Genomic DNA, 27,326 nt, shown 5'->3' on the forward strand with positions numbered 1-27,326 from the left:
TTTTTTTTTCTTGGTTAATGTATAATAATTCCAAATCATAATATATCGAAGAATGGCAGGTATATATATATAAATATATATATATATATATCATAATATTGAGTATTAGTAATAATCTTTGGGCGTATGCTACAGATAGTTGAGAAATGTTTGGTCTGAAGATTATCGATGTCTAGGGAATTATAATTCCGCGTGATGAAGCCAGGTAGAGGTATATATATATATATAAAGAGAGGGGGAGAGAGCGAGATGTGATCGTGTTCATCGATAATGATGTATACATCAGAACAGATAACCTAGCTGTTAGAACATGAGTAAATAAGTAACGCGAATGTCAATCATACATTTGCTCCTTCATATTTGAATATGTGCTGCTGGAATGGAATGTTCAACGCTATAGTTTGACAGTCATGCCCTGTCTTTTTACAACCAATAGGGTGTATAACTATCTAGGATGGGTCCTTTTACGACCAAAGCTGCAAACTTTCCATCCGATACGACGTCAATAACGGTAATTAATTCGATAAATCCAATTACGCACAATCTTGCGGCAGTGAATAGTTGGAATTATCAGTGAATTATGTAAGAAGTGAGTGCAACGTAATACTCGCACAACGTGTAATGCTAAACCATCGCAAACGCAATACTACGAAAGCTCTAAAAAGTTCCTTCGAAATTTGAATTTCAATTCTAATACGAAACTGAAACTGTTAGGATCTTTTTTCACCACTCAGATTATGCGTTACGTATCAGTCATCGGCTGAATGATTGAGATATCGATTATATTCGCAAGCTATATATGCTCTAAAGTATAAAGTCGATATTGGAATTTTGAGTTTCGCTTGAGCCTTCTGGGCCTTTGTACGATAGAACGGCGAAATGTCGCAGTTACAGGCGCACAGCTACTTGTCTAGTCAAAGATAAGTTGGGGGGGGGGTCAAAATCTCGGGCGACTAGATACATGACTATTGGGTAATATTCACGAACTTTACAAATCACTAAACCTTCGGCGAAATCTAGGAGTTTATCCTTCGTTAGCAAGCACCTGATAGTTTGTGTTGCGTGATGTGTGAAAACAGGGCGGAAAGATTGACAATTCACCTGGTTCCCAATTCATCTGACACACGGTTTTTAAAACTGCCGTGAACGGAGGAAAAATGTGTAAACAATGTGCGTATAACATGTTTGGATGTATCTCATATTCTAATATGAGTATTCGAGAATATAATATAAACTCCGTTGTTGGGGAAAAAGCTAATTGACAAAAGCTAGCTAAAAGGGAAAAGGTAAAGGGTTGAAGAGAAGTTATATAATAACGAGAAGATAATATTCAAATGTTTATGAGAATCAATTAAAATGCCCGAGCCAGTATGTAATGAATGTAGAATCAATACATTTAGTTTCAGTACCCATGAACAAAGTTAGCAGCACTTATAAATTGAAGGTAGCAACGTAAGGTAATAGAAAATCATAGTTAGTTACCAGTTACAGTAAGCTCATTTACGGTAGTTTAGAACGTCGAAATGTTGAGGTGCAGTAATATGAGGAGTAAGAGTATCGGTAGCCCTAAAAATGGGCATCGAAACAGCGTATCTAACACTGCCTACACGCTGCCTCATGAGTGAATAAAAACAACATGTATTCTTATTCACTTCTGGCCGCATGTATATAATATATCGTACGGTAAACAGTTATCACGCATGCTAAATACTCGTGTTACCGGGATGGTGAGCTAGTAATGTGTTGGGTAAATCATGTTGACTAATTTATTATTTGATTAATGAAGCAATTAAATTAAATGACCAACCGATGCTGGCCAGTGGGATCTCGCTATCACTGAAGCGCCTTGCAGGAGTTGTAGGAGTGAGTTGTAGGATTCATTCTGCATGGAATATTTACTCTCTACTGTATAACCATTCTACATCATAATATATGTTAGTTATTAGATTTTTATTTATTTATTTAACCAAATTTATTTCATGACAGAATGTGCACAAAACTGTTACTTATATATACTCTACATATATTCTAAAGATCGGTCAATGCCAATACAGCTAGTGATGAGCAGGTTCCCGCCTACGCGGTCCACGGGAACGGTTATTCACAGCCCCCGTGATCAAATCACAAGGCTCATTGTCACAAGCCATTCACAAGCCACTACACAATAAACGCCATCATCGTTTTCTGAGTTTTCGGAGTGTGCTTCACCCGGCGGATTACAGGCTACTGCAATAGTCACTAACCTGTAACCACTCCATGCTGAACACCACCTCGTTTCCACGTATGCCGGCGGGCGTGTTCTCCTTCTTAGGTTCGCCGTTTCTCACTCGGAGCTTTATCGAACTTCCTTGCGAGTCGTTCAAATCGATGCGGCCGAATAGCATCGTAATACACGTGAAAATCGTCGGGCTCTTAGAGCTATATTTCCATGTTGTTTACATAGCCACCCGCGAGGCTCATCGACCCAAGTTACTTCCCGCGCGAATAACCGAACGCGTGTGGTCGCACTTACACATTCGTTGCAATCAGAGACTGACTATTCGAGCATTTGAACTTCCGTCTAAGTATATAATCAACAAAATCATCACTAATGTTGGATAATTTCTAAAGAAATTTATCTTAATTATTGTAAGTTAACGTCAATTCGAGCATTATCTGCATAATTATGGGCACGTTATGGCGTATAACTCAAAAATAGGCAAACCATGGCACGGAAGGGCCACTCAGGAGAATAGCCAACAGCATTCTTTATAAGCCAATTGTCTGTTCTATGGAGCACACTCCAAACCTGTTTTTATGGGCAGCTTTCGACTCTATAATTAGAGGTGTCCACTAACACAAGTTTCACTGTAACGCGCAATGTCGCGCCCATAGCTGCTGTCACATGCAGTGTGCCGAGGACAGACACAAACATGCCGAGTTTTCCTTCGCGGAAATATTCCCCGAAGATTAAATAATTACTGCCTGATTCGTGCATGTATGCCACCGCGCCTGTCTAGTTTTGGTCGCCACTTATTACATGTGGCAAGCGGCGAAGCGACAAAGGTGCATTATGATTAGTGGTAACAGCTAGCGGCTGTAGCAATAATGACAGCAGTCATTAGAAGGGCAGCGAGAAAGAGAGAGGAAGACAGGGAGAAAAGAATACAGAAAAGAGAGAGAGAGAGAGAGGGAGAAAGAGAGAGAGACAGAGCAGGGCCGTAGCCTCTATCTTAAATGTGATTTATGTCTTGAAATGTTTGTCACCTTATGAATTTGCTCAGCCTAGGGCTTGGAGAGAGAGGGAGAGCGCGCGCGCAAGAGAGAGAGCAAGAGAGTGAAAGAGAGGTACAGAGAAAGAAAGTGATACAGAGATAGAGAGAGAGGGGGGAGATGGAGAGCGAGAGACGAGAAAGGAGAGAAAGGGAACGCACGATAGATAGATAGATAGATAGATAGATAGATAGATAGATAGATAGATAGATAGATAGATAGATAGATAGATAGATAGATAGATTATGATATAGACTAGATATTAATAGGATTAGATAGATAATCTAGAGAGATAGATAGATAGATAGATAAATAGAAATCGCGAGAGAGATGGGGGAGAGCAAAAGAGCACACGCGACAGAGAATGAGAGCGATTGGGATCGAGTGAGAGAGAGAGAGAGTGAAAGAGAGCAGAGAGAGAGAGAAAGTGAAAGAGAGCAGAGAGAGAGAGAGAGAGAGAGAGAGCGAGCGCGCACAGGAAGAGAGCGCGCGCAGTGCTAGCAAGAATGCCGGGACGGTGGAAAGAGCAATGCTAACGGCGCCGACAGCAGCAATGTTGACAGCGATGGAAATTGTAATATAATGCTGACAGCACGAGCAGTTATGTAATCAAAGCAGCTTCGCGCTTGCGCATCCTGCCGTCACGCACGATGCGTACTAAATAACAACGTTAGTCATTACCGTCTATCCACGCAAGCATTAGGAAGCGCAGGCAACAATTACTCGTCAACAGCAGGTATAAGCTTTTTGCTTAGCAGCGGTCGCGCGATGATGAATGGGGAGTAATTCGCCACCGCTTTATGACTAGAATGAATATAAGCCGCGAATACGTCACTGGCTGAGCGATAAGCTGTCATACAAGTACCTCACGTGAACGGGTTTCATGCACTTAGCGGCTAAACGGCCGCATCTACTTGGAGAACCTTAACACGGGGTCAGTTGACTGACACACACGACCGATAGCATCGAGTTGAGGAACCTTAACCAAACCAATCGTCTCCACAAACACGCGCACCAACAGCATCTAGTTGTAGAGAACCTACCATAAGCATAACCCGCGGGCATGAACTTGAAAGAATCTTAACACAGTCTGCAGATGCACACGTTCCTAAGGCCATATAGTCGAAGCAATTCAACACAGTCTGCCCACGCATGCACAAGTTCCAACGACGATATAATCGAAAATCATTTAACACGTTCTGCACACGCACACGTTTCAGCGACCATACACCTGAAGAACTTCCATACGGTCTGCCTCACGCAGAGGCTCCAACGACAATATACTCGAGGACGTTCAACACACTATGCACACGCAGATACGTTTCCGCGACGATTTACTTGAAGCACACAATCTCCACTCGCACGGGCCAAGCGTTCAGGCGGCCCCCTCGTGAGCGCCATTTCTGTTCGTGTACGTCGACTCCCTGAACGTGTACGAATTCGACGAGTAGCCGTCGAAGCGGTAGCAGCCGAGCAGCTTCTTGAAGGCGACCTTGAACTCGCGATACTTCCACGCGTATATGAACGGGTTCATCGTCGAGTTGGCGAACAGCAGCGCGTCGGCCGTCTGCGTCAGATTGAACATGTACGTCGGGCCGCTCTCGACGTTCAGTTCGGTGAAGGCGAGCATCGTGTAGAGCACGTAGAACGGCGTCAGGCACGTGAACAGGATGCCGAACACCATGAGGAACACGCGCACGGTGCGCATCGTCTGCTTGAGGCTCGCGAGGTCGTGGTGATCGCGGCGGCCGTCGCCCGCCGGCGCCGAGATGCGCAGCCGCTGGATCTCGCGCATCTGGTGCCACGAGACGGCGAAGATCTTCGAGTAGAGGCACAGCATGACGACGAACGTGATGATGTAGTGTATGCAGTAGGCGAGGATGTGGTACTTGTTGACGAACGACTCGAAGTGGCAGCCGGCGTCGCGGTCGGCCGACAGTCCGGCCGGGATCGCGAACAGCAGTATCGCGTACGTCCACAGTCCAGCGATGACCGTGTTGGCGACACGGTATGTCATGTGCGTGTTGTACACGAACGGGTATATGATGGCGACGTAGCGGTCGACGGCGATCGCCAGCACGTTCAGCATCGAGACGACGATCGTCACCAGTGCCAGGCCCGTGCGAAAGAAGCAGATGTAGTCGGGCGGCTGCCACTGCGCGTACCAGCTCACCATGTCCATGATGAGCCAGCAGACGAGGCCGATGCCGACGAGCAGGTCGGCGACGCTGAGCGAGATCACGTACTGGTTGGTGACCGTCTGCAGGCTGTGGTAGCGATTGACGGCGATCAACACGAGGCTGTTCGACACGGTGATGCTGACGATGAGGATGCAGAGGAACACCAGGTAGACGTACGGACCCGTGCTGTCGGTGGCCGCGGCGACGACGGCCGTCGTCACGCTGACGTTGGTCTCTATCGTCGTCTCCGTCGACATGTCGCCAAGTGTATTCTCGCAGAGTGTATTCTCGCGGCGATATTCCTGCGGAGTGTATACTGTATACCAGCGGAGTGTATTTCTACGGTGATATTCCTGTGGGGTGTATTATCACTACGGTGATATTCTGGCGGAGTGTATTCCTGCGTTGATATTCCTCCAGTTATATCCTAGCGGGGTGTATTCCTACGTTGATATTCCAGCGGAGTGTATTTCTACGGTGATGTTCCCGCCGAATGTATTCCGGCAATGATATTCCCGCGGTGATACTATTGCGGTGATCTGCGCTACGCCACGCGCAGTGTTGCAACTCCGACGCGGGTGATCACGGTTTGGTCCTGCGGAAACATTGCGGGTCGGATCGTTGCGAATCGCATCGACGCTCTGATGTTACGCTTGCGTGCGTCACGCATTCACGCGTGTGAATCTCTCCGCAGCGTACAACTATTATCCCCCACGCTACTCGCGTGCGTGCGTGTGCAAACTCTCGAAAAGTACAAGTACACGTAGGCACACGCTGGTGTGCGTACAGGTTCAGACGCGTGTGCATCCGAAATCCGGCCGGCGCGCGGCGGTGTTGCGGTTCGGGCGGCGACTGACGGCTGCAATCACTCGGACGAGGCGATACGCCTGATATAGGACGCGCGCGCATACTCCCGCTGCAGCCACCAGATGTCGCTCCGAATGTTATTACGTAGAAACAAATCAGGGAGGGGCGGAAGATAATGCGAGCGAGAGCGAGAGACAGAGAAAGCGAGAGAGGAAGCGAGAGAGAGGCGAGGATGAGGAGGAGGAGAGTAAGAGAAGCGAAAGCGAGAGAGAGGTAGAGAGAAAGAAAGAACGTACTCTATAAAAACGAAACAGAGAAAGCGAGAGGGGGGAGAAGGATGAGAGCAAGATAAACAGAGAGGGGAGAGGGGAAGACAGAGGGGAGAGGTAAAGACTGATGTGGTAGAAGATAGAAAGATGAATCACAGTAAGAATTGCGCGCGCTTTTACGAACAGCCGAGTGTAGATTCGTTACAAAAAACAACGAAGAAAGCAGAGTTGCGTCAGTACAATGAAATACGCGGTGACTGGTATATTAACATGTTCGAACGAAATCCTTGTTAATTCATTGGAATATATATATACTGTACATGTGCTGGAACATCATAACTAATAACTTGCCATTTTTTAGAAAATTAAAAGAACGACGTAATTATTATATGCGAAATTTGATAAGTACAATTATACAATATTACAATTCTTCACTATTGTGTATGATCATTTACATAGATTCTTTCTTTATCTGGCTTGGATCTTATCTTAATTTGGATATGTTCGTCACATGAGATTATTGGGCTTGTATATAATAGTTATTATATTATTTTGTTACTTTATATTATATGTTGCGTGATTTTTAGCTTAATATGCTGTTAAATGATTAGCATTCTCGTCGGGCTTGTAATAGGTCGGAAAAGCTAAACCATTCGTGAATATATCCCTGTATAATCGCTTTACAATAGCGCAATTATCACTGTTAATTAATACCAGGGCCGTAGGCTGAGCAAATTCCTAGGTGGAGATCAAAATTTCATGACTCAACTGTGTAATGACGAGGGGCGGGTGCAGCTCTTGATCGTCGTCTATATAGTGTGGTACGGGCGCGTCTGAGACAAGGCTTTAACGGATAAGTGACCAAAAAATCACGTTAGGGTTATTTACGATTATTAGCTAAGCTTTTTTTTTTATTTTGCTCCAAAATCTAGGGGGCTGCTACCCTGCTTGCCCCCTCCACAGGCTACGGCCCTGAATACTATGCAAATTATTTACCTGCTTCGCGGGTTTTGACGTGGTTGCAATGGCCGACTTCCAAGCCTACAAACGTTTTGACCGTTCCTTTAATGGTTTAATGGTATTTATGGTTTGTTTTAAATGGTATTTTTACGCCTTCCGCGTACCCACGATTCAGACGAAGCCATCTCAATTCGTCGAGTCAGGTTCGCAAGCGTTCGTTGTCGTGAAGAATAGACTTGTGGTCATGTAATGAGTTGTCATGTACAGTGAGTGACATGATGATGACTTGATTCCGAATCCTGTAAATTGATCCTGGCGGACGGGTACGCATTTGTCTGGTGTTAATTTATCGTACAAAGTGTAGTCATTGACCCGTCGTAGAACGGTTTCTGTCTAGTAATCGCACTTAATTCCCACTAATAAATTTGAAATAAGATATTAAACACCGCGTACCACGCAGCTAACGTTTAAGCTAAATTTGACTATGCAGCTTTAGTGATATCATAAGCAAGTTAACTTAAACTAATTTCATTTAAATGATAAAATTCCAGATTTAACTATGCCTAGTGCTCATATGAATTTCTAAAATATCAGTAGATTGTAATTTGTAATCAGTAATTGTAGAAAATTTTCGGGTGTTGCTATTACACGAGCGTGGAGGGACAATTCAGTTCGCGACTTCAAAGTCCAAATCTTCCACAGAAAGATTCCACAGTCATACTTCCGTGCTAGACATGGCCTTATATCCCTAACCCTAACCCTAACCCTGATCCTAACCATAATCCTAACACAGCTAGTGCTGCCACGTTGCGGTACTGTCCCTCCACGACCGGGGATTAGAATTTCACATTATATTCTACCGAGGATAGCCTTGCTGCGCCACCTGTCGTTTGATTATATAGGATATTAAAATGATTTTTTAATTTAGACCGGTACCATACTAGTAATTACAGTGGTGAAAACAACCTGATGATTTACAATCTGAGAGTACAATTTTAACAAAAATATTTACTAGATATGCACGAACACAGGACTCTCGCCAAGCTACAGGGAAAATTGGTACGATTAGGAACATTGTAGCACGAGGGCATGGGTATATACAAAGAGCTTATAATGATTATTATAATCATTATAATAATTATAATCATTATAAGGTCTTTGGTATATATACTTTTTGAATTTTTAATTATAATTTCAATAAAATACAAATTAATTAATTAGATAATGGCCGGACATACAGCTGCATACATAATGTAAGACTCATATCGCAATCTATTAACAGATAGAGCTTTTCAGGGGCGTATAGGCTGGGCGAATTCCTAGGCGGAAGGGGGGGGGGCAGTGGCAGATCCAGGATTTCAAGGAGGGGGTGAGAAACAGGTCTGGGGATCATCCCACAGAAAATTTTGAAAATGTAAATCACAAGAGATGGTATATTCGAGGCACTTTTGAGTACCATGTAATGTATTTTTTTTAATTTTGCTCCAAAACCTAGGGGGCAGCTGCCCCCCGCAGGCTACGGCACTGTCTTTGGCATTTGCTAGTATTGTATCTTGTATCTTGGGGTCCCTCTCTTGTATTTCACAAGGCACTGATTCTCTCTTTGGAATCTGCAGGGAAATCCTGTACGTACTTTAAGGAAATTCTGTCTACAAGTTAGCATTAATTATTTTACTTTCTCTGGATAATGCCTTTCTAACATATTCTAGTGCTGGTTTTAGTATTTTCGGGTCATCACTTTTCCAATCTTCTATACTCGTTCCCCTTTATTATACCCTCCATATACCTTACATGAATATAAATGGTCCAAATTATATTTTTTCCTTTCGTCACACAAATCACATATACCTATCATTAGTACTGTCGTTATTTTTAAAATAACTTTTTAAGTTTATCATGCAAGTCTTACACCTAAACACAAAGCATGCATCATCAAACGACAATTTTGTCATATATGCATAGCTTTCGATATTTATCATTTTCATTTTTGTTTTCTCACCAGACCTCATGGTATCTTTCATAATTACTGTTTTTAAAATGGTACTCCTTCACATATTTTTTTCCATTCTTTCCTATGTTGTGAACCGATAGTCATAAGTGACATACTTATGTCATACTCCTTTAAGATTTCTAGAGCCTCATTTGCCCAATTACTTCCAATGTCTTTAGTTTGTTCTAAAAATGCTCTTTTCATTAATCTGTCATTTTCTAACTTAATAATGTATTGCAATAACATTAACTTTTTATAACATATTCTATCTTTTATTGGTATTATTCCACTTTCTATTCTTAGTGCCTCTAGTGGCCTATTATAGTATTGCATTTTCTTACGCATACCAGAGTTCGTGCTCTGCTGCTACTTCCAGATTACTACAACTACATGCCCATTGCCCGCAGGCCGCATACTGGTTTTCTTGCTAAGGCTAGCCCTTTGTTACATAGAGTGCGCTGTTGAAGCTTGCCAAAATGGCGTCTGGTGGTGTTGATTTTTTGGCGTTGTGCTTGAAAATTTGAAAATATTGCAGTGATTTATAAGGTAGAGACTTGTATGTTATCATTTCCTTGTTTATTAATGTATAGAGGTATTCGGTGTACATTTTGGAATTTATACGTGCGTCAGTATGACCATCACACTACGTTGTGCTACACGTGTGTTTGTTTACCTTTCGGTTTCTTCTCAATTTAAAAGTTTTTAACGTTTTCGAAGCTTTTTAATCAGTCATATGTATTTATATTTTGTGCATGTGGCGCACTACGGTATAAAATATTATAAAATACATCTTAAGTCACACATTTACCATTTACCGTTTTCCAATGTGCAAACCAATAAACGAATAAACATAGATTGATAGAATGATTATCTGCATTTATTCATAAAATCAAAAAAACTTACTCTTGTTGATGGTTCTGAATTGCAAGGTAGTAGGAACCATGGGTTACCGTCAGCATTCGCTCCAGAAATGTGTACATAAAAGCATTGTTTATGCTCTCGGTATGGCCATAAGGGATTATAAGGGCCCAAGGATATAAGAGCTGTCCACATTTGCGAAAATGAATTGGGGACCACTCGTATATCCTTGAACCGCCATAAGAATGCTTGCATAGGTAGCAGCAGTCTCAGGACTATACTAGTAGTGCTAGTAGAGTGTATATCTATTATTAATGTAAGTAAAATGTTTAATAAAACATGCTTGTACCACTACCAGTGCGTGGCACAGCCACCATTGGTCAGTCAGTTAGTTCGCCCATCCATTAAGCTGTATTTGTATAGAAATAACTACAAGCTGGGAAATGTGGAGCTTAAGCTCTTGCTCTTTTTTGAATTTATTTTAGGCAGTGTCTACGGGTACGGTAGCCGTATCTTAATGTCTCGAGGCTACGGGTACGGGAGTCCATTCGCTTTCATACTTAACGAGACAAAGATGGCGGCGGTGGCGCCAGATTTCGAAATAACGCCTTGGGAAATAAATTCACGATTTGAGAGTTTAGATGAGCTAGAACCCTAAACGTAACTCTAACCCTAAACCTAACCCTAACCCTAATCCTAACCCTAACGCCAAAAAGGGGCTTCAACGACCGACGGCTACCGTACCCGTAGCCACTGCGTTTATTTTACTGCTGCTAGCTTTCCGGTCACATGAACTCGTGAAATAAGAGCAGAAGGAGTGACAATAACATTAGCACCAAGTTATCAACGGTAGCAAAATACATTTATTGTTATGGTTAGAGACTTTTATATACCATGGGCTGCAGCATCGCATACAAGGTCATGCAAGGTTTATTGCTGGTTCCATAGATTACGTTCATATGTAGCCCTGTGGCAGAACGAAGGACCATGTAGATAGAGCCAGATAACGTGCTGCTCCACTGATTCTAAATCATTACATCTTTTCAGAATTTACTCAAACAACAGAACCGTGTTGCACCCATCTAAATGTAGGCTATCTTCATGTCAGCTGTGCAATGCTTGTTATCACTAGTGTTAAAGCACAATTTACAGAAACGTACAGCTTCCGAACTACTCTTGTCAATCTAAGGCACTGGCACAAACATATTTTTTAAGCAATGACTCACTTAGTACTAATAAATTACATTACATAAATGTCTTACATGAGTTAATGTTTTCTTTTGTAGTGTAGTGGTGTCAGGATAGCAGGCATGGCCAGTACAAGTAATTCAGGTTCAAACGGAAGGACCAAAAATGTACCCGCTGAAACGAGTGCCGGACACCAAGGTAAGAAAATATTGAGATGTTAACTAAGTAATAACCAGTATTGGGTGAATGCCTAAAATGGAAATTGAAACTCAAAAATAATCAGAAAAAATTATCCCACATTTCCCCATTAGTTATCTGAAATCATTTGAACTAGGACATTGTATGAACTGTTTAGCTCATTCATCATGCAACCCACTTCCAATAGATAAGAAATTTTTTATTTGCTGTGTATATCAGTATATTGTGTCGTAAGATGTATGAATGCATGACCACATGTCATTGAAATCAGTTGGTTTGATGAAGCTTTATGCTGGTTCGCTGGTATAAATTTCATGAGACAGCATCTTTGTGTACATTAATTTAATGCCACACCAAAAGGATGCCTCAGCCCACCTTGCACATAATCACACAGATATTAACTGGATACATCGATCATGGCTAATTGCAGGTGATGGTGACGTGAATCTGTCCGCATCCTCGCCTCAGCCTCCAATGTCTCCGGACGGCTCCCAGGAGCTACCTCCAGCCCTCGTGAAGGCTGGGTGGCGAAAATTCTGGAGTCAGCGGGAAAATCGACACTATTACTTCAACAAGTCTTCAGGGCAGTCCATCTGGGACCTTGCGCTTTTGTACTCTCTGGTAAATTTGGCATACAAAAACCACCTGTTTTTTTTGGTGGGGGGAACGTAGTAGTTAGAGTCGCAAATTACATTTTTTGTAGATTACTTGAAAGTTCGCAACATTTGTGAAGTTGTGGAAAAATAAAACAACAATGCAAGAATAATTGATTATGTTCATACTTCAATGTGCTTCCAGCTGGGAAACGAGTGATGTAAGTGACTTATTCATTTATGGCTAATCAAAGCTGTCGTCGCCTCCATCATTCTAGGTTGTATGTGGATTTCTTATAGTTGCTTTGTTGTAACTGATATGATTTCAGGAGCTTATTTGAAATTTTCAGCCGAGTGCAACAACCGATCCCCTGGGAATATCCATGACAGTTCACTCGCCTGTTGGGCTACCGGCTCGTCCATCTCTACCTGTTCCTGGTGACAAGCGAAGGCCATCTGGGGACTTACTACCAGGACAAAGCCCTGCGAAGAAACTCAATCTCCTGCCGTTAAGGTATGGCTTTGAAAATGATGTGAGGTATTAATTATTAGTAATAAGTATTATTTTTGTAGATTTTTACAAAATAAACATTCGAATTAATTTCAAATTAATTAACCGTACTCAGTAATTACTCGGTAAATGATTCCATAAGAATTATTTCCTTTAAAGTGATTACGTCACGAATTTCTAGCACCATCAAGTAGTACATTTGTGTGTTATTTGTACAAAATAAAATGTATGAAAATACAATTAGTGTTTCTGTTTACTTTTCATGCTTATATACCTTCTTTATATGCCCTAATTTGCCGGTGAAAAACAGAGAGATGCCAGTATCTGAACAGTACTGGGGGAATAGTGTTAGACAACAGAAATTACCAAATCGTCTAGATTTTTGCAAATTTAACCAACGTAAAAACATTTTTGTTAGGTGAGAGTTTGAGGATAAATTTAGTAACGTTAGTTCTTACTTTTAATGTAAAAAAATAGCAATTTTTTTTTTACAAATTTTACCATAGAAAATTCGTGACGTAGTCCCTTTAAGCAATTAACTAAGTTATTTTGCCATTTCTTTTGTGAGATTATATTAGGAGCTAGTAAGTGGTAATAGTAGTAGTTAAGGAACCTTACTGGGTAATGACTTTCTTAGTACAACCCTAGATAATACATCGCCCAAACGATGAACTAAGTAGTTTTGTTATATCTGTACTCTGTGGATATTAGGAGTTGTTAAGTAGTAGTAGTCTTAGTAAATAAACCCATAAAATGGTTAACTAGTAAACTAATTAAGTAGGTGTCCAATTTCTGTTGGCAGCGGGTATTGGGAGCTGGAGTTGGGGTCAAACGTGCTGATTATGGCGAGACCGCCTAGTCTTCACCCGCCGCCTCCACATCCGGAGGTAGAACAACTGCGTGCAAGGCTGGTTGCTAAGCTTCGCCATCAGTACCAGGAGTTGTGTCATTCGCGAGAAGGTAGGTGACAGTAACCTGTATATAAGGGTCACTCGAGGGAAGCGCCAACAGTCTTCATGATAGAAAGGTGTCCGTTGTATAGAAGTGGTTTCACTGTATAACTGGAACTTGAGGAACGTGCCAAAGCTATGCTTTATAGACAGGTGGCTATTCTATAAAGGTTTCAGCTAACATAGATTTGAGTGAATTTTACGTTGAATGCAGCTTTTCAGAAAATATGTCCATGTTATTTCCAGTATCAGTTAAGCATAGAAGCGCTCCGAAAAAAGTGTGTGAGTGCATGGCTAGATTTATTTTTGATTTGACAAGCAATACAGGGAAAGTTTCCTGGTTTAGAAATCGATAAAATTTTGGCACACATGAAAAAACCTTTACACTGTCCACTCTAGGTTGCACAAAGTCACCTGCATTTAAGAAATTGAAATATTAAACTCAGATGCTTACCCCACCACGATTTTTTGACACACTTTACTGTGGAAGCGAACCAACGAGTGTTTAGATGCGCGAGGTCACAGTCGTTTTTTGCCTGACCGTTGTTATGCGTTGGCAGGCGTAGATGCGCCGAAGGAATCCTTTAACCGGTGGCTTCTGGAGAGGAAGGTTCAGAGCAACGGGAAGGATCCACTGCTCCCGAGCGGCTGTCCATCGGAAGTCTCCGTGTCGATGTACCGAGAGATCATGAACGACATACCCATCCGTCTCACGAAGCCAAAGTTCTCGGGTGACGCCAGGAAGCAGCTTGCACGATATGCGGAGGCAGCGAAGAAGATGATAGAAACGCGGTACGTCCCGCGAGCAACGCGGCCTTATCTCCATCGTTAACCGAGTTGTTAATTGGGAAAAATATGTATAGCACTGTCTGTGTGTGTGGTGTGTCCTGTATGTTTCTGTATATTGTCCTGTCAGCGCAGTTAGCATGCTGCAAATTTTCTGATTTAGCAATGGCCCAAAGGACAGCAGAAAGCTCGTCAAGTGGAATGTAGAGGACACGTTTCAGTGGCTGCGAAATCAGTTTGGTGCTTCTTATGACGACTACCTTGTGAGTAGCACGCAGTCTAAAGAAATAAATGGTTTGAGTTTTAGATAGAAAGATAGAGGGGGTGAGAGAGAAGGGAAGAGAGAAATAGGGGCAACCCATGTGTGTGTGTGTGCGTGCGTGCGTGCGTGCGTGCGTGCGTGCGTGCGTGCGTGCGAGCGAGCGAGAGAGAGAGAGAGAGAGAGAGAGAGAGGAGAGAGAGAGAGAGAGAGAGAGAGAGAGAGAGAGAGAGAGAGAGAGAGAGAGAGAGAGAGAGAGAGAGAGAGAGATAGATAACACACACCTAACACAAGTACTACATACACCTAAAATCAGTCATCGAAAAGTGAGCTGCTCATGTCAGCAATCAAAATTACGTTCTCTCTTCCACGGTTGCAGAAACGACTGGCCTACCTGAAGCAACAGTGTCAGCCTCACCTCACCGAGGCAGCGAAGCCATCTGTTGAAAGCATTTGCAGCAAAATCTACAACCTGTCATGCGATTACGCACAGAAGTGCATGCAAAAGCACTGGGAGGTTCTCAAGGAGCACAACATTGAAGGTGGGACACCTCATTGACACAATGTCCTGCAACACACACTATGCATATACTTGGAGATATACAGGAATGGCATGGCAACGATGGGATGTGCTTGGTGTAGCATGGGTGGTTCAATATTATTGAATGAATACATTGAAATGTTTTGAATATTTGTTGTTGTTGTCGTTATGAAAGCAACTTTGTAGGATCAATGTACACTAAATAGCACTAGCCGAAAGCAAAAGTTACCAATTCTCTTTAGGAAATGCTCTTAAAAATGTTCTATTCAAGTTATTGTAACTCATTCAAATCCTTTTGGCCACAGAGGTGACAGAACCACCTGCAGTGCCACCACCACATAAGGTGGCCTGTTACCCCGTCCAGTTCCTGATACCGTGCCCACGGCTACCCAAGGTCGAACGTATCATCGAAGGTGACATCGCTATGTTGAAGTTTAATGGGGAGGTGATGAAACTCAGTGTGCTGTACTTCCAAAAGTTGGTAAGCACTACGTAGGAGCTCTATATATTTTTTACGATGCATTAACACGTATATATCTGGTAATGATTTTAAATATTATATAAATCAGCATTTTGTTGTGGTTGATTGCCCATCGCAATCATCAGTGGCGCCAATCCTTGATACATCTCTACCTAATAAATACTATCCTGTTTTGAAACCTAGCACATAATATTCACTTTAGTGAGTGTTGAATAGAATTGGGACTATTTATCTTTTTATATATATTTTTATTTATGGTTTTGTTGATGCCATTTACAATGGTGAGTGGTATCATTAAAATTCACGAATTCATGGCTTCTTATTAGGCATAATAATAAATAATGTAAATTAAATTTATTCGCCTGCTACTGCTTGCATTTATATATGTGTGTGTGCGTATGTGCGTGCATCCGTGCGTGCATGTGTGTGTATGTTGTGCATGTGTGCGTGCATGGGTATGTGTGTGAAAATAACCTACAGCATTTATGTTTACGTTACAGGAGCATTTATATAGATACAGTTGCAAGGAGGACCAGCTTTTCAGCAATTTTCTGGCCAGGGCTTGGTGCCTTCTCCGGCGATACCAGGTAATGGATACTATATATCGTGTATGTTCTTTGCCATATTGTATAATTAATTCATGGTAGCGAGGGAAACCTTGTGAAAATTGTTGTTTCCCGAGAAATAATGTTGAGGGTAACATTGATTTTCGACCTCCGTATTCAACACACATGCAAATGCAGTGTGCTCTCTTACATAAACATGTTGTAGCTAGTCGTGTTTCTCTGGGAGATTGTTATGGGATTTATCAGGGAATTTTGTGGCAGAGTCACAGGTTTTATTAGGTTCGATAGGATATTTCATAGGAAGAGCAGATGCATGGTTTTTCATCAAATTGCACATTGGCAAAGAAAAATTGTGTTGGTGCTAGGTGGCAGCACCGCTCAGCAGGTAACATTGAAAGCACATGATATGCTAGCAATTACAAACGTATAATAAATAATATATATATATATATTATATATATATATATATATATAGCCAGTTCATAGGATACAGCTGATGGAGCTGTCACAGTTAGCAGTTACAGATTTAGTAATGCTTCGTAATCCTGCCTTTCTTTCAGACATACTTCGGAGTGTTAGCCAACGAAGGAAACGGTCTCCAGGGGGCTTTGCCCATACCTGTGTTTCAAACACTGCACAAGCATTTTGGCGTGACCTTTGAGTGTTTTGCCTCACCGCTGAACTGTTACTTCCGCCAGTACTGCTCAGCGTTTGGTGACACAGATGGTTACTTTGGATCGAGAGGGTGCGTGCTTACATGTTTCTCACAATGCAGTTGAACAGACATTATTTACAGGTTTCCTAGCATCCATGCATAGTCAAACTTGTGTTAACTGCCACCCCATTAGAACAGACCTATGAATATCTATAAAGGACATTGTGTCGTGAAATCAACTTAATCAAATGTACACCTGTTTATATAGGCCACTTTCGGCATTTCCTTCCAATTGACCTTTGTATACAGGTTTGACTGTAAAGGTTATGTATGGATTACACACTTACTAGTATTGTATCCCCCGCGACGAAGTCGGTGGGGATACTATGGTTTCATGTCTCCCCAGCCGCCGCCGCCGCTCGGTCCTCCGCAGAGAATTTCCCTTCCGCTCTATAACTCGACCCCTAATTGACTTAGCGTGACCAAACTTGGTATACTTACACATCCTGGGGAGAAGGTGTGCAGAGTACCAAAACCAGGTCACTGCGACCTTTATTTGACCTTTACCTTGATCTTGATCATATTTCCCTTCCGCTCTCTAACTCGGCCCCTAATTGACCTAGCGCTACCAAACTTGGTATACTTACACATCCTGGGGAGAAGGTGTGCAGAGTACCAAAACCAGGTCACCGCGACCTTTATTTGACCTTGATCATATTTCCTTTTCGTTCTCTAACTCGGCCCCTAATGGACCTAGCGCTACCAAACTTGGTATACTTACACATCTTGGGGAGAAGGTGAGCAGCGTACCAAAACCAGGTCACTACGACCTTTATTTGACCTTGACCTTGATCATATTTCCCTTCCGCTCTATAACTCGGCCCCTAATTGACCTAGCACTACCAAATTTGGTATACTTACACATCTTGGGGAGAAGGTGTGTCGCATACCAAAACCAGGTCACTACGACCTTTATTTGACCTTTACCTTGACCTTGACCTTCATCATATTTCCCTTCCGCTCTATAACTCGGCCCCTAATTGACCTAGCACAACCAAATTTCGTATACTTACACATCTTGGCGAGAACACGGGGGATACATGTAGTTGGCGACAACTGCCCTTTCTAGTTTAATTAAGAAGGCCGGGCATAGGTTGTGAACAGATTAATTTGTTAAGATGTTAAACTCATTCTTGTGTCAACTGCATCTATGAGTCTCGTTTTCTCAGTGTCCTGTAGTTAAGATTGGTTTCCTCAATGTTTCTCGTCCCCGTAGGATACTCTGATTATCTCAATATCAGTATGTCCATTTCTCCTCTAGAAATTTTGCAAAAGTCAAAACCTTGTTTATGCATTTTTAAAGTAATGAAAGGTGATAGTTGAATAAACATTCAATAAGTAGTTAGTGAATTGTTGCTGCTTTATTAACCTGCGCTCTCCTGACTATTTTATACTTTAATGCTCACCCTTGCTGATTCATTGTGAGTTATACTTGCTAGATTAAGTATGATAATATTGTGAGCTTGTTCTATTGCATAAACTTGTTTTTGCTGTTGCTAATGCAACGTATTACAATTTCAGGCCAATACTGGATTTTTTCCCGACAAGCGGTTCATTCGAAGCAAACCCACCTTTCTCTGAGGAACTCATAGACGCGATGATTGATCATTTTGAGGTAGGGCCAAAGCATTTATCGTCATCTTGAATGTGTGTGAGTACTTGCATAATCATTAGTTTGTGCGTGTATGCACCTAAAAACTTTTGTGTGCATGCATGTACAACGGTAAATCAAAACTCTGTTACATTCAACTTTGCGTTAGCAACTGTAGAAGGTACAAGTGTCTGTGAAGGTGGCTTTTGGCATTTCTCTTGAATAGCAGCTATATAGAATGAACACCTGTGTCTAAATCACACTTTTGGCATTTCTCTTGAATAGCAGCTATTCTGTGAACCCACCTCTATAGAATGAGCAAGTGTGTCTAAATCACACTTTTAGAATTTCTCTTGAGTGACCCTTATGCAGGTTTATTGATAAAACTTCCACGTTTTCCTGCCATTGCTGTTTCTGCTGGAGGCAGTGTTTACAAATCGCGAGATGCTTATAATCATGAATAATTATTTATTATAATAATTATAATAAATTACGAAAGCTACATAATTAACATGCAGTAATTTACCGTCGTACAGTAACGTCGTCAGTACACTAAACAACCTTAATCTCGAATCCCCTTACCAACCCCCAAAAAAACGACGCTGTTTGGCGATACACCGCAAAAAAAAATTTATGTGCGATGTAAAACGAAATTTCGCCGATAAAAATTTTGCGCGCTAATATTCCCAGGGTACCGTAATATTTGGGCGTCCACTCTTACTAATTCATCGGTCGGTGCTAGCGAGCTGGGCTGCAGGCAGTCAGAGCGGAGAGTGAAGATACAGAACATATAATAATTATAATTATTAAGCATGTTTGTGTTTCAGCGGCTCCTCACCTTGTCGCAAGAACCACTGTCCTTTATCATCTTCATGCCAGAGTGGCGAGATCCACCGATAGCCGGTGTTCTGCGGCTGGAGGGCAGTAGGTAAGTAACAGTTAATGTTATCGTCACCGATATGAGGAAGCATGCTGCCTGGGTGTAGACCAATTGCTGCTGCTGTCTCAACCTGGTGCTACCACCACCCGTAGGTCATTGGTTCCTCCATGGTTGCCCACATTTGAAAATATCTCGTTACAATGAAATCTTTCTCGCATTTTGATTGACGTTTTAGTTTCATCTCTCTTGGTTATGTCACTGACGTACCTTATTTCACCTTATTATACGTTATTTTCACAAAACGTGTTACACTGCAGTGGGTGTTTATCGATGAACTTTCTATCAAGGAAACGTTTTATTCACAGATGGAAGCGAAAGCAAGTGTCCATTCCACCATTTGATCACGAGTATAGGCACGGCTTCCAGCACATCTGCTCCCGGTAAGTGTCCGACTCAGAGATACGTGTTATCTTGGCTGATATTTGCCCGATTTTAACGATACATCGGAAGAGAGAAGTACGTCTGTTGAGTTTACCTTGATCTGTACTACCTTATCAAGCACTAGATGGCAGCAGCAGTTTACACACGGATACAAATTTGGATCAGCATGATGGTTTATCCAAGTGGTGGCGATTTTGCCAAATAAAGTATACTAGATGAACGAAATGTGGTCGCAAGTTTACCTGTCCTTACAAAAGCTCAGGATTGGTATTAGCAGCATACATTAAGCAGATATCGATATTCTGGTTGTTATTGATGGAAAGGTATTTCATTTCTCAAAGGATAACGCTACCCAAGGTTTCACAGTTAATGTGCCGAAAATATAATTCATAGACAATTGTTCCATTCTACGGAGAGCATCTACTAACGCAGTTCTGGACCTGCGTCCTGTCCCGGCCGGTTGCTCATTGTATGGCACGAGTGTGTTTCTGTCGCAGGACCGAGATGTACCAGCGGTCAGCGCACGCAACCTTCGCCGTCTTTCTCCAAAATGACGCCGGCTTTGCGAAATGGGAGCCGACGGAAGAGCGCGTGCAGGCGCTGGTCAACGCCTACAAGCCGGGCAGCCACGACGCCGAGGTGCCAGCGGAGAGCAAGCCGGATGCTGCCGGTGCCGTTGCCAGTGCCGTTGCCGGTGCCGGTGCCGTTGCCAAGGAGAACTCGCCGAAAGAGAACAGCAAGGATGCCGGCGCTCGGCGAAGCGTCAGCTGATGACTCGAGTCGAAAGAGAACAGGGCAAATGCGGCGGTCTTTGCTAGACTGTCGGGCGACGCCTGCCTGGAAGAAGCGCGGGTGAGGTTCCAGTTGGTCGCGGTTTGTCGGAACATTCACGGCGCGCCCGTGCGAGGGTGTGTGCAAATGTGCAAAGTATGGTAATGCTTTACGGTGAAGTATAGCTAAGCACCATGTGTGCGCGAATGGTGTACGCACTTCCACGTCCAAGTGCATATGTTTGCATCTGAGCATGGTTGTGGCGTGCGTGCATGTTTAGGTGAAGGTGTATGTATCTGCAACCCAGCATGCAGGTGTATGCACCTTCAAGCACACGTGTGGTGGCGGGCGTGCGTGAAAGTGTTCTTGAGGCATGTTGAGTAAGGATTCGTGATTGTGTGCATGTGTGTGCAAGAGTATTTGGAGCATGTTGTCCATGCAAGCAATTTGCAAGGGCATGCATGGAGATGTGGTAATGTCATCACCGTAGTAAATATGTGGCAATTAATGCATGCATAGTTTCCTAAAGGCCAGCTGTACACGAGATGCTAGTTTCAAATAATTTATATTTTTTTATTCTACTGTTTATATAGTCATAATATAGCTGTCATAGTTAGGGCTAGATTCAATGCAGTATGATAGGTAGCATTGGTAGAGCTGGTTAATTTTTAAAAAATCGACTCGGTGCTCCGACGGTTGGCAGGGTCTACAACATTTGTAGGCAGCTTTTGTAATGTGGGTCCAGCTTTAAACCATTTAGTTGTTTGTACAGGTCTGTGTGCACAGCAAACTCATTCGAAGCAGATAGCTCCCTCTGCTGGGAATAATGGTAAACTGCTATAACTGCTAATATTCTTTGCAACACGGGGCAAAGGCCCACGACTTTGGAAATTTGTCACTCTTTCCTATTATTATATAAAACTTGGTTAGAGTATTAACTAAGAAACTCAATAACAAAGAATGCGATGTCTAAATAAAATGGATAATAACTCTAGAACTAGAATAAGAATACGTACACGCAGGCACGCACACGCGCGCACACAGACTTGTACCTTGTAACATAATGTAAATAAATGAAGGTCCAGTGAGGTGCCATATTAATGTATAAACGTAGTAAACTAGTATACTACTTCATGTGTAAAGCTTATTAAAAGAAGTATGATATAAAGTAAGCAAATGTCACATTACTATAACCTTCTGTCACCTATATTGTTAAAGTATGGTTAGGTAAATTATATATACACTAGCTGTACGCCGTTACTGTAAATACAGTGTATTCGACTGTTTAGCTACGTATAAAATAATAGTATTTGAAAAAAAACGTATCAATATAGGACTATAGTCATTTATTTGTTTGAGGGTTAACCTGGCAATTGGGAACCTTTGGTGCGGATGCAGTGTCAGCGCAACTGGTGTAGCGTTGAGGTAGTGCTACTGTCTTGGCCATCTGCTATGCACAATCACTCGTGATCCGCCCTCTGTTGATAACCATATGATATGTTTCAATATAACATAATAGCTCCATTGTTGCTAGTGACGCTTCGCTTCCTAGCTATATTGAGGTGCCAGCCAATGGTATAGGAGACCCATGTGCCTGAGAGTGCATTGCAAAGTAAGTATTCATGGTTCGCCAAATGATGCAATAATGAACGATGAAAATCGTGTATTTTATGTTGCTAAACCAGGCAGGTAGTATTAGCCACGATTTGTAGTATTGCGTGAAATAGTAGAAAGTAACAGACGTGAGTAAGAAAATGTTAAGAATTAATCTGGACTGTAATAACGTTTACTATCTTGTGTCAATGCGTTTTGTGCAGAGAATCTGAACAAAGCTTAATATTAGACAATGAATGGCCAGTCGTAGTGTGAAAGCAGTAGCTTTAGTAACGATGTTCAGTTGTTTGTTCATTTTATTCACGCGCTTATTTAAGGTGGACGGGGATACTAACAGCATGTGAAGTAGGGAGTGTAATTGCGCGAGCAAGAGGTTCGCGGGTTAGCTCGTGTCGGTTGATGATGTCAATGATATGTTAATCATATATTGTCGTGTTGTGTTTAGTTCAATGTTCTTAGAACAATACTCACTGTTTTTGTTTAATATATCGCTAGTGTACATGACTGTGGCGAACGGTATGCGATTTTTTAGTTGCTTGCAGCAGTGAGCTATATAGACGCTGTGTTTTTAACTTGGTGTATTATTATTATTATTTTAACCCAATTTTCGCGTGAAATTTTACTGGCGTGCGTTTAAATGCGTTGGCGTCGCGAAGCGTGACTGATGCACCTGTGTTTTTTTTATCGCGTACCTCACTTCGTAAAGGCAAATGCTGGGCTACCTGTGACCAGGTATACAGACGCGAGAGTTTTCGGCGGATTTCTTCGGCATTATCGTTGTCGAAGTTATCGTTCTTGATATCGCCTCGGTCATACGCCACCGACAACCATCGATCTGTTTTAACAATGGACAACACTGACATTCGCTATTCTCACGACGGTGTCGTTTATTCTGCCGTTTTTTATTGTAAACGGAAATCCGTACGAGATCGTACGAAAATTTGCAATTTGAACCACCATACTGTAGCGTCAAATTGTAGTTAGTTATTACTGCCGCGTTGTTAGTGTTAGTGTTACCTATAAAAAATTATTATAGAATCCGCTGATCGTCGATTGATGCCGTATTTAGTGTGCCCAATAATAGTAGACAACTAGACATTCAGGTCTGTGTTAGCCGACATCTTTGTACAACAGACAGCTGTCCACAAAAGCACACTGGATTGGCGTTTATGTACGAGGATTGACTGTAATTCCAACATGTTCTGCTTGCATCTATGACAAATACCACATAGGCATATTCGCTCTTCTATGACACTATTTGTCATAGGAAGATTCTTCCTATGACAAATATTGTTGTATGTGTTGTGCGCATTGGCATAGGAAGAATCTTCCTATGACAAATAGTGTCATAGGAGAGCGTATATGCGTATGTCGTATTTGTCATAGATGCTAGCAGAACAGACTGGTAATTTAGTGATCATTGTGGGGGAATATTGGCTGTAAATGATTCCGGAACATGACTCGGCAGCATATAGCGATGCTTACGCAGTCACGTGGTTTTCGGACAACTTTTTGGCACGCCTCATAAACTCTGCTGTGCTGCTACTGCCGACGCTACTGCTCTCGAACATGTGCTGCTGCTATTTCGTCCAATAATTTCAATATGAGCTCTCCTGCGAGCAGAAAATGCGTTTTCCGTATTTCGGCGCAAGCTATAGTTTCTCGCTCTAGTGAACCAAGAGATGACGCGCCACAGCAGATTGACATTTAAATTCAGAGGATGCAGCGTCGGCAGTCGAGCTAACCAGAAATCTGGCGACTAGTGGTTTGCTTTCGGGTTAGTGTATAACTTATAATAGCCTGAAACTCTGGTATACGTACTGGTACGCCTGATCCTGTGTTGGTACGTGCGGCTATACTCGTGTGCAGCATGGCACAACAATTTCGTCCAATAATATCGTTAGCGTGTAATGCTGAAGTAATATAGTTGTTTTTGTCAGCTTTTAGCGAGCGTATATAATACGTGGCGGCCTATTGTATTATACGTGTACGTTCACGCGTAGGTCCTACTATTTGTGCATGGTACGGATATGCTTCGATTTCACCATTATGTATGCAGAATTTGTAAAATATACACTATAGTACCTAGATAGCTAGACGCATTCGTGGTGTGCCTTTTACAGGAGGTAAATATTTGCTAGTTGTACCATTTCTGATTAGCCAAGAGGCCAATTTTATTTCGTATTACCCGCTCGGGGTACAAGGCACAGACCGCAATTATAATGTTAAACATTTGCATATGCTATTTGAACCATGTAAATACGTACATTGTTTTAAGGACACTGTGTAATGCCTACCGGGCGGTCTAGTTGTATATACGTAGATTATGCAAACCTATACACCTGCTCATTATGTTAGATAATACGTGTGATTTGTTGTACTGCACCTAATCCGTTGCCTGATATGTTACACAAAAGAATTCTTCAGAATATACAATAATTTTGTGAAACGGCATTCCATGTTTGTCCTTTTATTATAGCTAATAATAAAACAAAATGCCATGGACTATATTCTAACTGGGCATAGTGGTCCGCGGTTCGCCTCTCTGTGTAATTGTAATACTATGTTATTTTACTTCACTTATTTCAAAGTAAATGTAAATATAATTTTCATTTTTATTTAACTTCACTCCCACTTTTTCAGCCATCTAACACCATTTTCTGGTTTATGCTTGCCCTCTTTACCCGCCCATCATTTACTGGTAAATTCAACTCATTATTAAACCATAACTTGCTTTCTCTCTCTGTTTACTAACGGCCCTCTCTCTAGTTAGGTGGAGGGGGGGGGCAGAGCTTGCGCGCATCATTTTCCATATCTGGGCCACAGGCACTTGAAGCGTTCAATAAAATATAATGCTAAATAAATACGAAATCTAATACTAGTACTACAAAATTCTTAATGTTTCTATACTCTCTTTCACCTATTATTGGCGACAGTTTCCTGTAAATTCCGTGTAAATGCTCTATGCACACACACACTACCCGGCGACCTAGTGACAGTTAAATACATAGCTATATATTTAACTGTCACTGTGCACCGTCGGCAATGGCGGTTATCGTAGCCATGTTGGCTTCCCCTGACTTCATTGCTAAGCCCGTTGATTGATGTTTGTTTAGACTCAGAATTCCACTAGACGTTCTCTGGCAAAAAGAACCGCCGCCGTGGCGTCAGCCGTATGTGCTCCCACAGCAGAATCAGTGGCGGGCGTCTGAAGGTCTACGAATGTTAAGAATTAACTGCGCAAAACCTTTCTGCATTAACGTTGCGCAAAACTTTTTCAATATCCGTAGGTGAAACAAGAGGCCTAGCCTATACGGCTATAGTATAAGAAACAGTTAAGAATTTTGTACTAAGTAAAATACATTTTACCGACTGTTGGATGAGTATTTCTTTTTAAACTGCGTATGAAATACAGCGAGTGTATTTAGTTAGCATTATATTCTATTGAAACGCTTCAAGTGCCTGTGCTTCAGTCTATGGAAAACTACGAAGGTCGGAGAGTTGCGCCGTCACGTACACGCGCCGGCGAGAGAGCCGCGCGAGCCGAAGACCCTTATTAATCCTTATTAACCCGTGGCGGCAGAGCGAGCGAGAGCGAGAGAGAGAGAGAGACAGACTGTGGGGAGTGCGAGAAAGAGAGAAAGAGAGTGGAGAACGCCAGATAAGGTACGAAAATACGGCAGGTGACGGTACGAACGGCGACGATGTACAAACGCGTGTCAATCCATAATCGGAAAGCCCCCCCCTCCAAAGCCGATGTAGCCGAGCCGATGTACGTGTTCCGAAACTGCGCGATGTTAGGCTGCCCGCTATACGCATTCGCGCGCACCGCCTTCCTTCGGCGCGCGAATGCGTACAGCGGGGAGCTATAGCTATATACATCCCGCGGTCGCGTGCGCCCAGTCCCGCGGAAGTGCGCGGCTTAACCGCTTTCGGCGGTCGTGGAACAACGCATCTTCTGCGCAAGGCCATCTTGTATCCGGTCTCTCTGGACTCGTTAGTGGAGTAGGCGAGGTACGGTCCGGCATATTAGATAGTACCAGCAGAGCATATAAATCACGTTGATTTATATGCTCTGGTACCAGGGTACGTTCCGGCAGTACCCTGGAGGACATAGACCCTCTCAACCGAGCTAGCTCAGGCGCCTGGGGTTCGTGGCTCGAGTCAGTCTCTTTACAGGTAGGAAAATGAAGGAGGACGATGCCAAAAACAATATTAGCGCAGGGAAAAAGTAAAGAAACGGTGATTGTCAGCGTTATATTTTTCAGTTTTGGTGCAAGGACAAGGAAGGGTTTATTTGGGTTTTCGGTAGGGAGAGAGAGGGGGTCACAGATTCTAAAAAACGCGTTTAAACATCTTGTGGGCCGACGTCTTAAAACGCGTTTAAACGCCTTGTGGCCAGATGTCTTAAAACGCGTTTAAACGTCTTGTGGCCAGATGTCTTAGAAACGCGTTTAAACGTCTTGTGTTTAGCTATTGACGTTTTCTACCTTACTAGTGTGATGAGCAAATGACTGGTTAGCAATTGCCGGATAGGCAATTGTCCGAGAACAGGGTGTGACATAGAGCCATGGGTGGCCCAGATCACAGGCACTTAGAACGTCTCAAAAAAAGAAGGTAAATAAACACGAAATGTATTTACTACCAAAGTCTTAATGTTTCTCTACTCTATTTCGCCTATAATCACCTGTAAATGCCAGTCAAATGCTCATCTGCAACACGCAAGTACACCGCACGACGGCGCTGTGCACAAACACAGACACTTAAAGCGTTTCAATAAAATATAATGCTAAATAAATACGAAATCTAATACTAGTACTACAAAATTCTTAATGTTTCTATACTCTCTCTTCACCTATTATTGCACAGTTTTCTGTAAATTCCGTGTAAATGCTCTATGCACACACACTACCCGGCCGCATTCG

The 27,326-nt window shown here is 42.4% G+C and overlaps 2 protein-coding genes across 3 annotated transcripts; one reads left to right on the forward strand and one right to left on the reverse strand.

Annotated features, from left to right (window-relative positions):
* Positions 1 to 3,669: 3,669 nt before the first annotated feature.
* On the reverse strand, positions 3,670 to 6,411 carry LOC106812986 (octopamine receptor 1-like). Its single transcript, XM_014817024.1, has one exon. The coding sequence runs from the start codon at positions 5,687 to 5,689 to the stop codon at positions 4,628 to 4,630; it is 1,062 nt and encodes a 353-aa protein (XP_014672510.1). The 5' UTR covers positions 5,690 to 6,411; the 3' UTR covers positions 3,670 to 4,627.
* Positions 6,412 to 9,930: 3,519 nt separating this feature from the next.
* On the forward strand, positions 9,931 to 22,932 carry LOC106812988 (phosphorylated CTD-interacting factor 1-like). 2 transcript variants are annotated; one of them, XM_014817027.1, is made up of 15 exons: positions 9,931 to 10,004; positions 11,603 to 11,702; positions 12,133 to 12,323; positions 12,646 to 12,809; positions 13,609 to 13,766; positions 14,317 to 14,548; positions 14,706 to 14,805; positions 15,181 to 15,343; positions 15,648 to 15,823; positions 16,324 to 16,410; positions 16,950 to 17,134; positions 18,626 to 18,719; positions 19,523 to 19,623; positions 19,941 to 20,015; positions 20,514 to 22,932. In XM_014817027.1, exons 2-15 carry the CDS (start codon positions 11,627 to 11,629, stop codon positions 20,785 to 20,787), a joined length of 2,076 nt encoding a protein of 691 aa, XP_014672513.1. In that variant the 5' UTR covers positions 9,931 to 10,004; positions 11,603 to 11,626; the 3' UTR covers positions 20,788 to 22,932. The 2 variants fall into 2 exon arrangements, with proteins under 2 accessions (XP_014672513.1, XP_014672514.1); XM_014817028.1 differs by lacking the exon at positions 9,931 to 10,004 and adding an exon at positions 11,376 to 11,404.
* The last annotated feature ends 4,394 nt before the right edge of the window (positions 22,933 to 27,326 follow it).

Source organism: Priapulus caudatus, unplaced genomic scaffold (assembly GCF_000485595.1).
Source record: "Priapulus caudatus unplaced genomic scaffold, Priapulus_caudatus-5.0.1 Scaffold710, whole genome shotgun sequence".
Taxonomy (NCBI): Eukaryota; Metazoa; Priapulida; class Priapulimorpha; order Priapulimorphida; family Priapulidae; genus Priapulus; species Priapulus caudatus.

Coding starts and splice junctions, on each gene's coding strand:
- LOC106812986 (XM_014817024.1), bottom strand. CDS start 5,689: ATGTCGACGGAGACGACGATAGAGACCAACGTCAGCGTGACGACGGCC.
- LOC106812988 (XM_014817027.1), top strand. CDS start 11,627: ATGGCCAGTACAAGTAATTCAGGTTCAAACGGAAGGACCAAAAATGTA. Junction 14,549..14,705: donor AAGAAGATGATAGAAACGCG/GTACGTCCCGCG, acceptor TTTCTGATTTAG/CAATGGCCCAAAGGACAGCA. Junction 16,411..16,949: donor GCCTTCTCCGGCGATACCAG/GTAATGGATACT, acceptor CCTTTCTTTCAG/ACATACTTCGGAGTGTTAGC.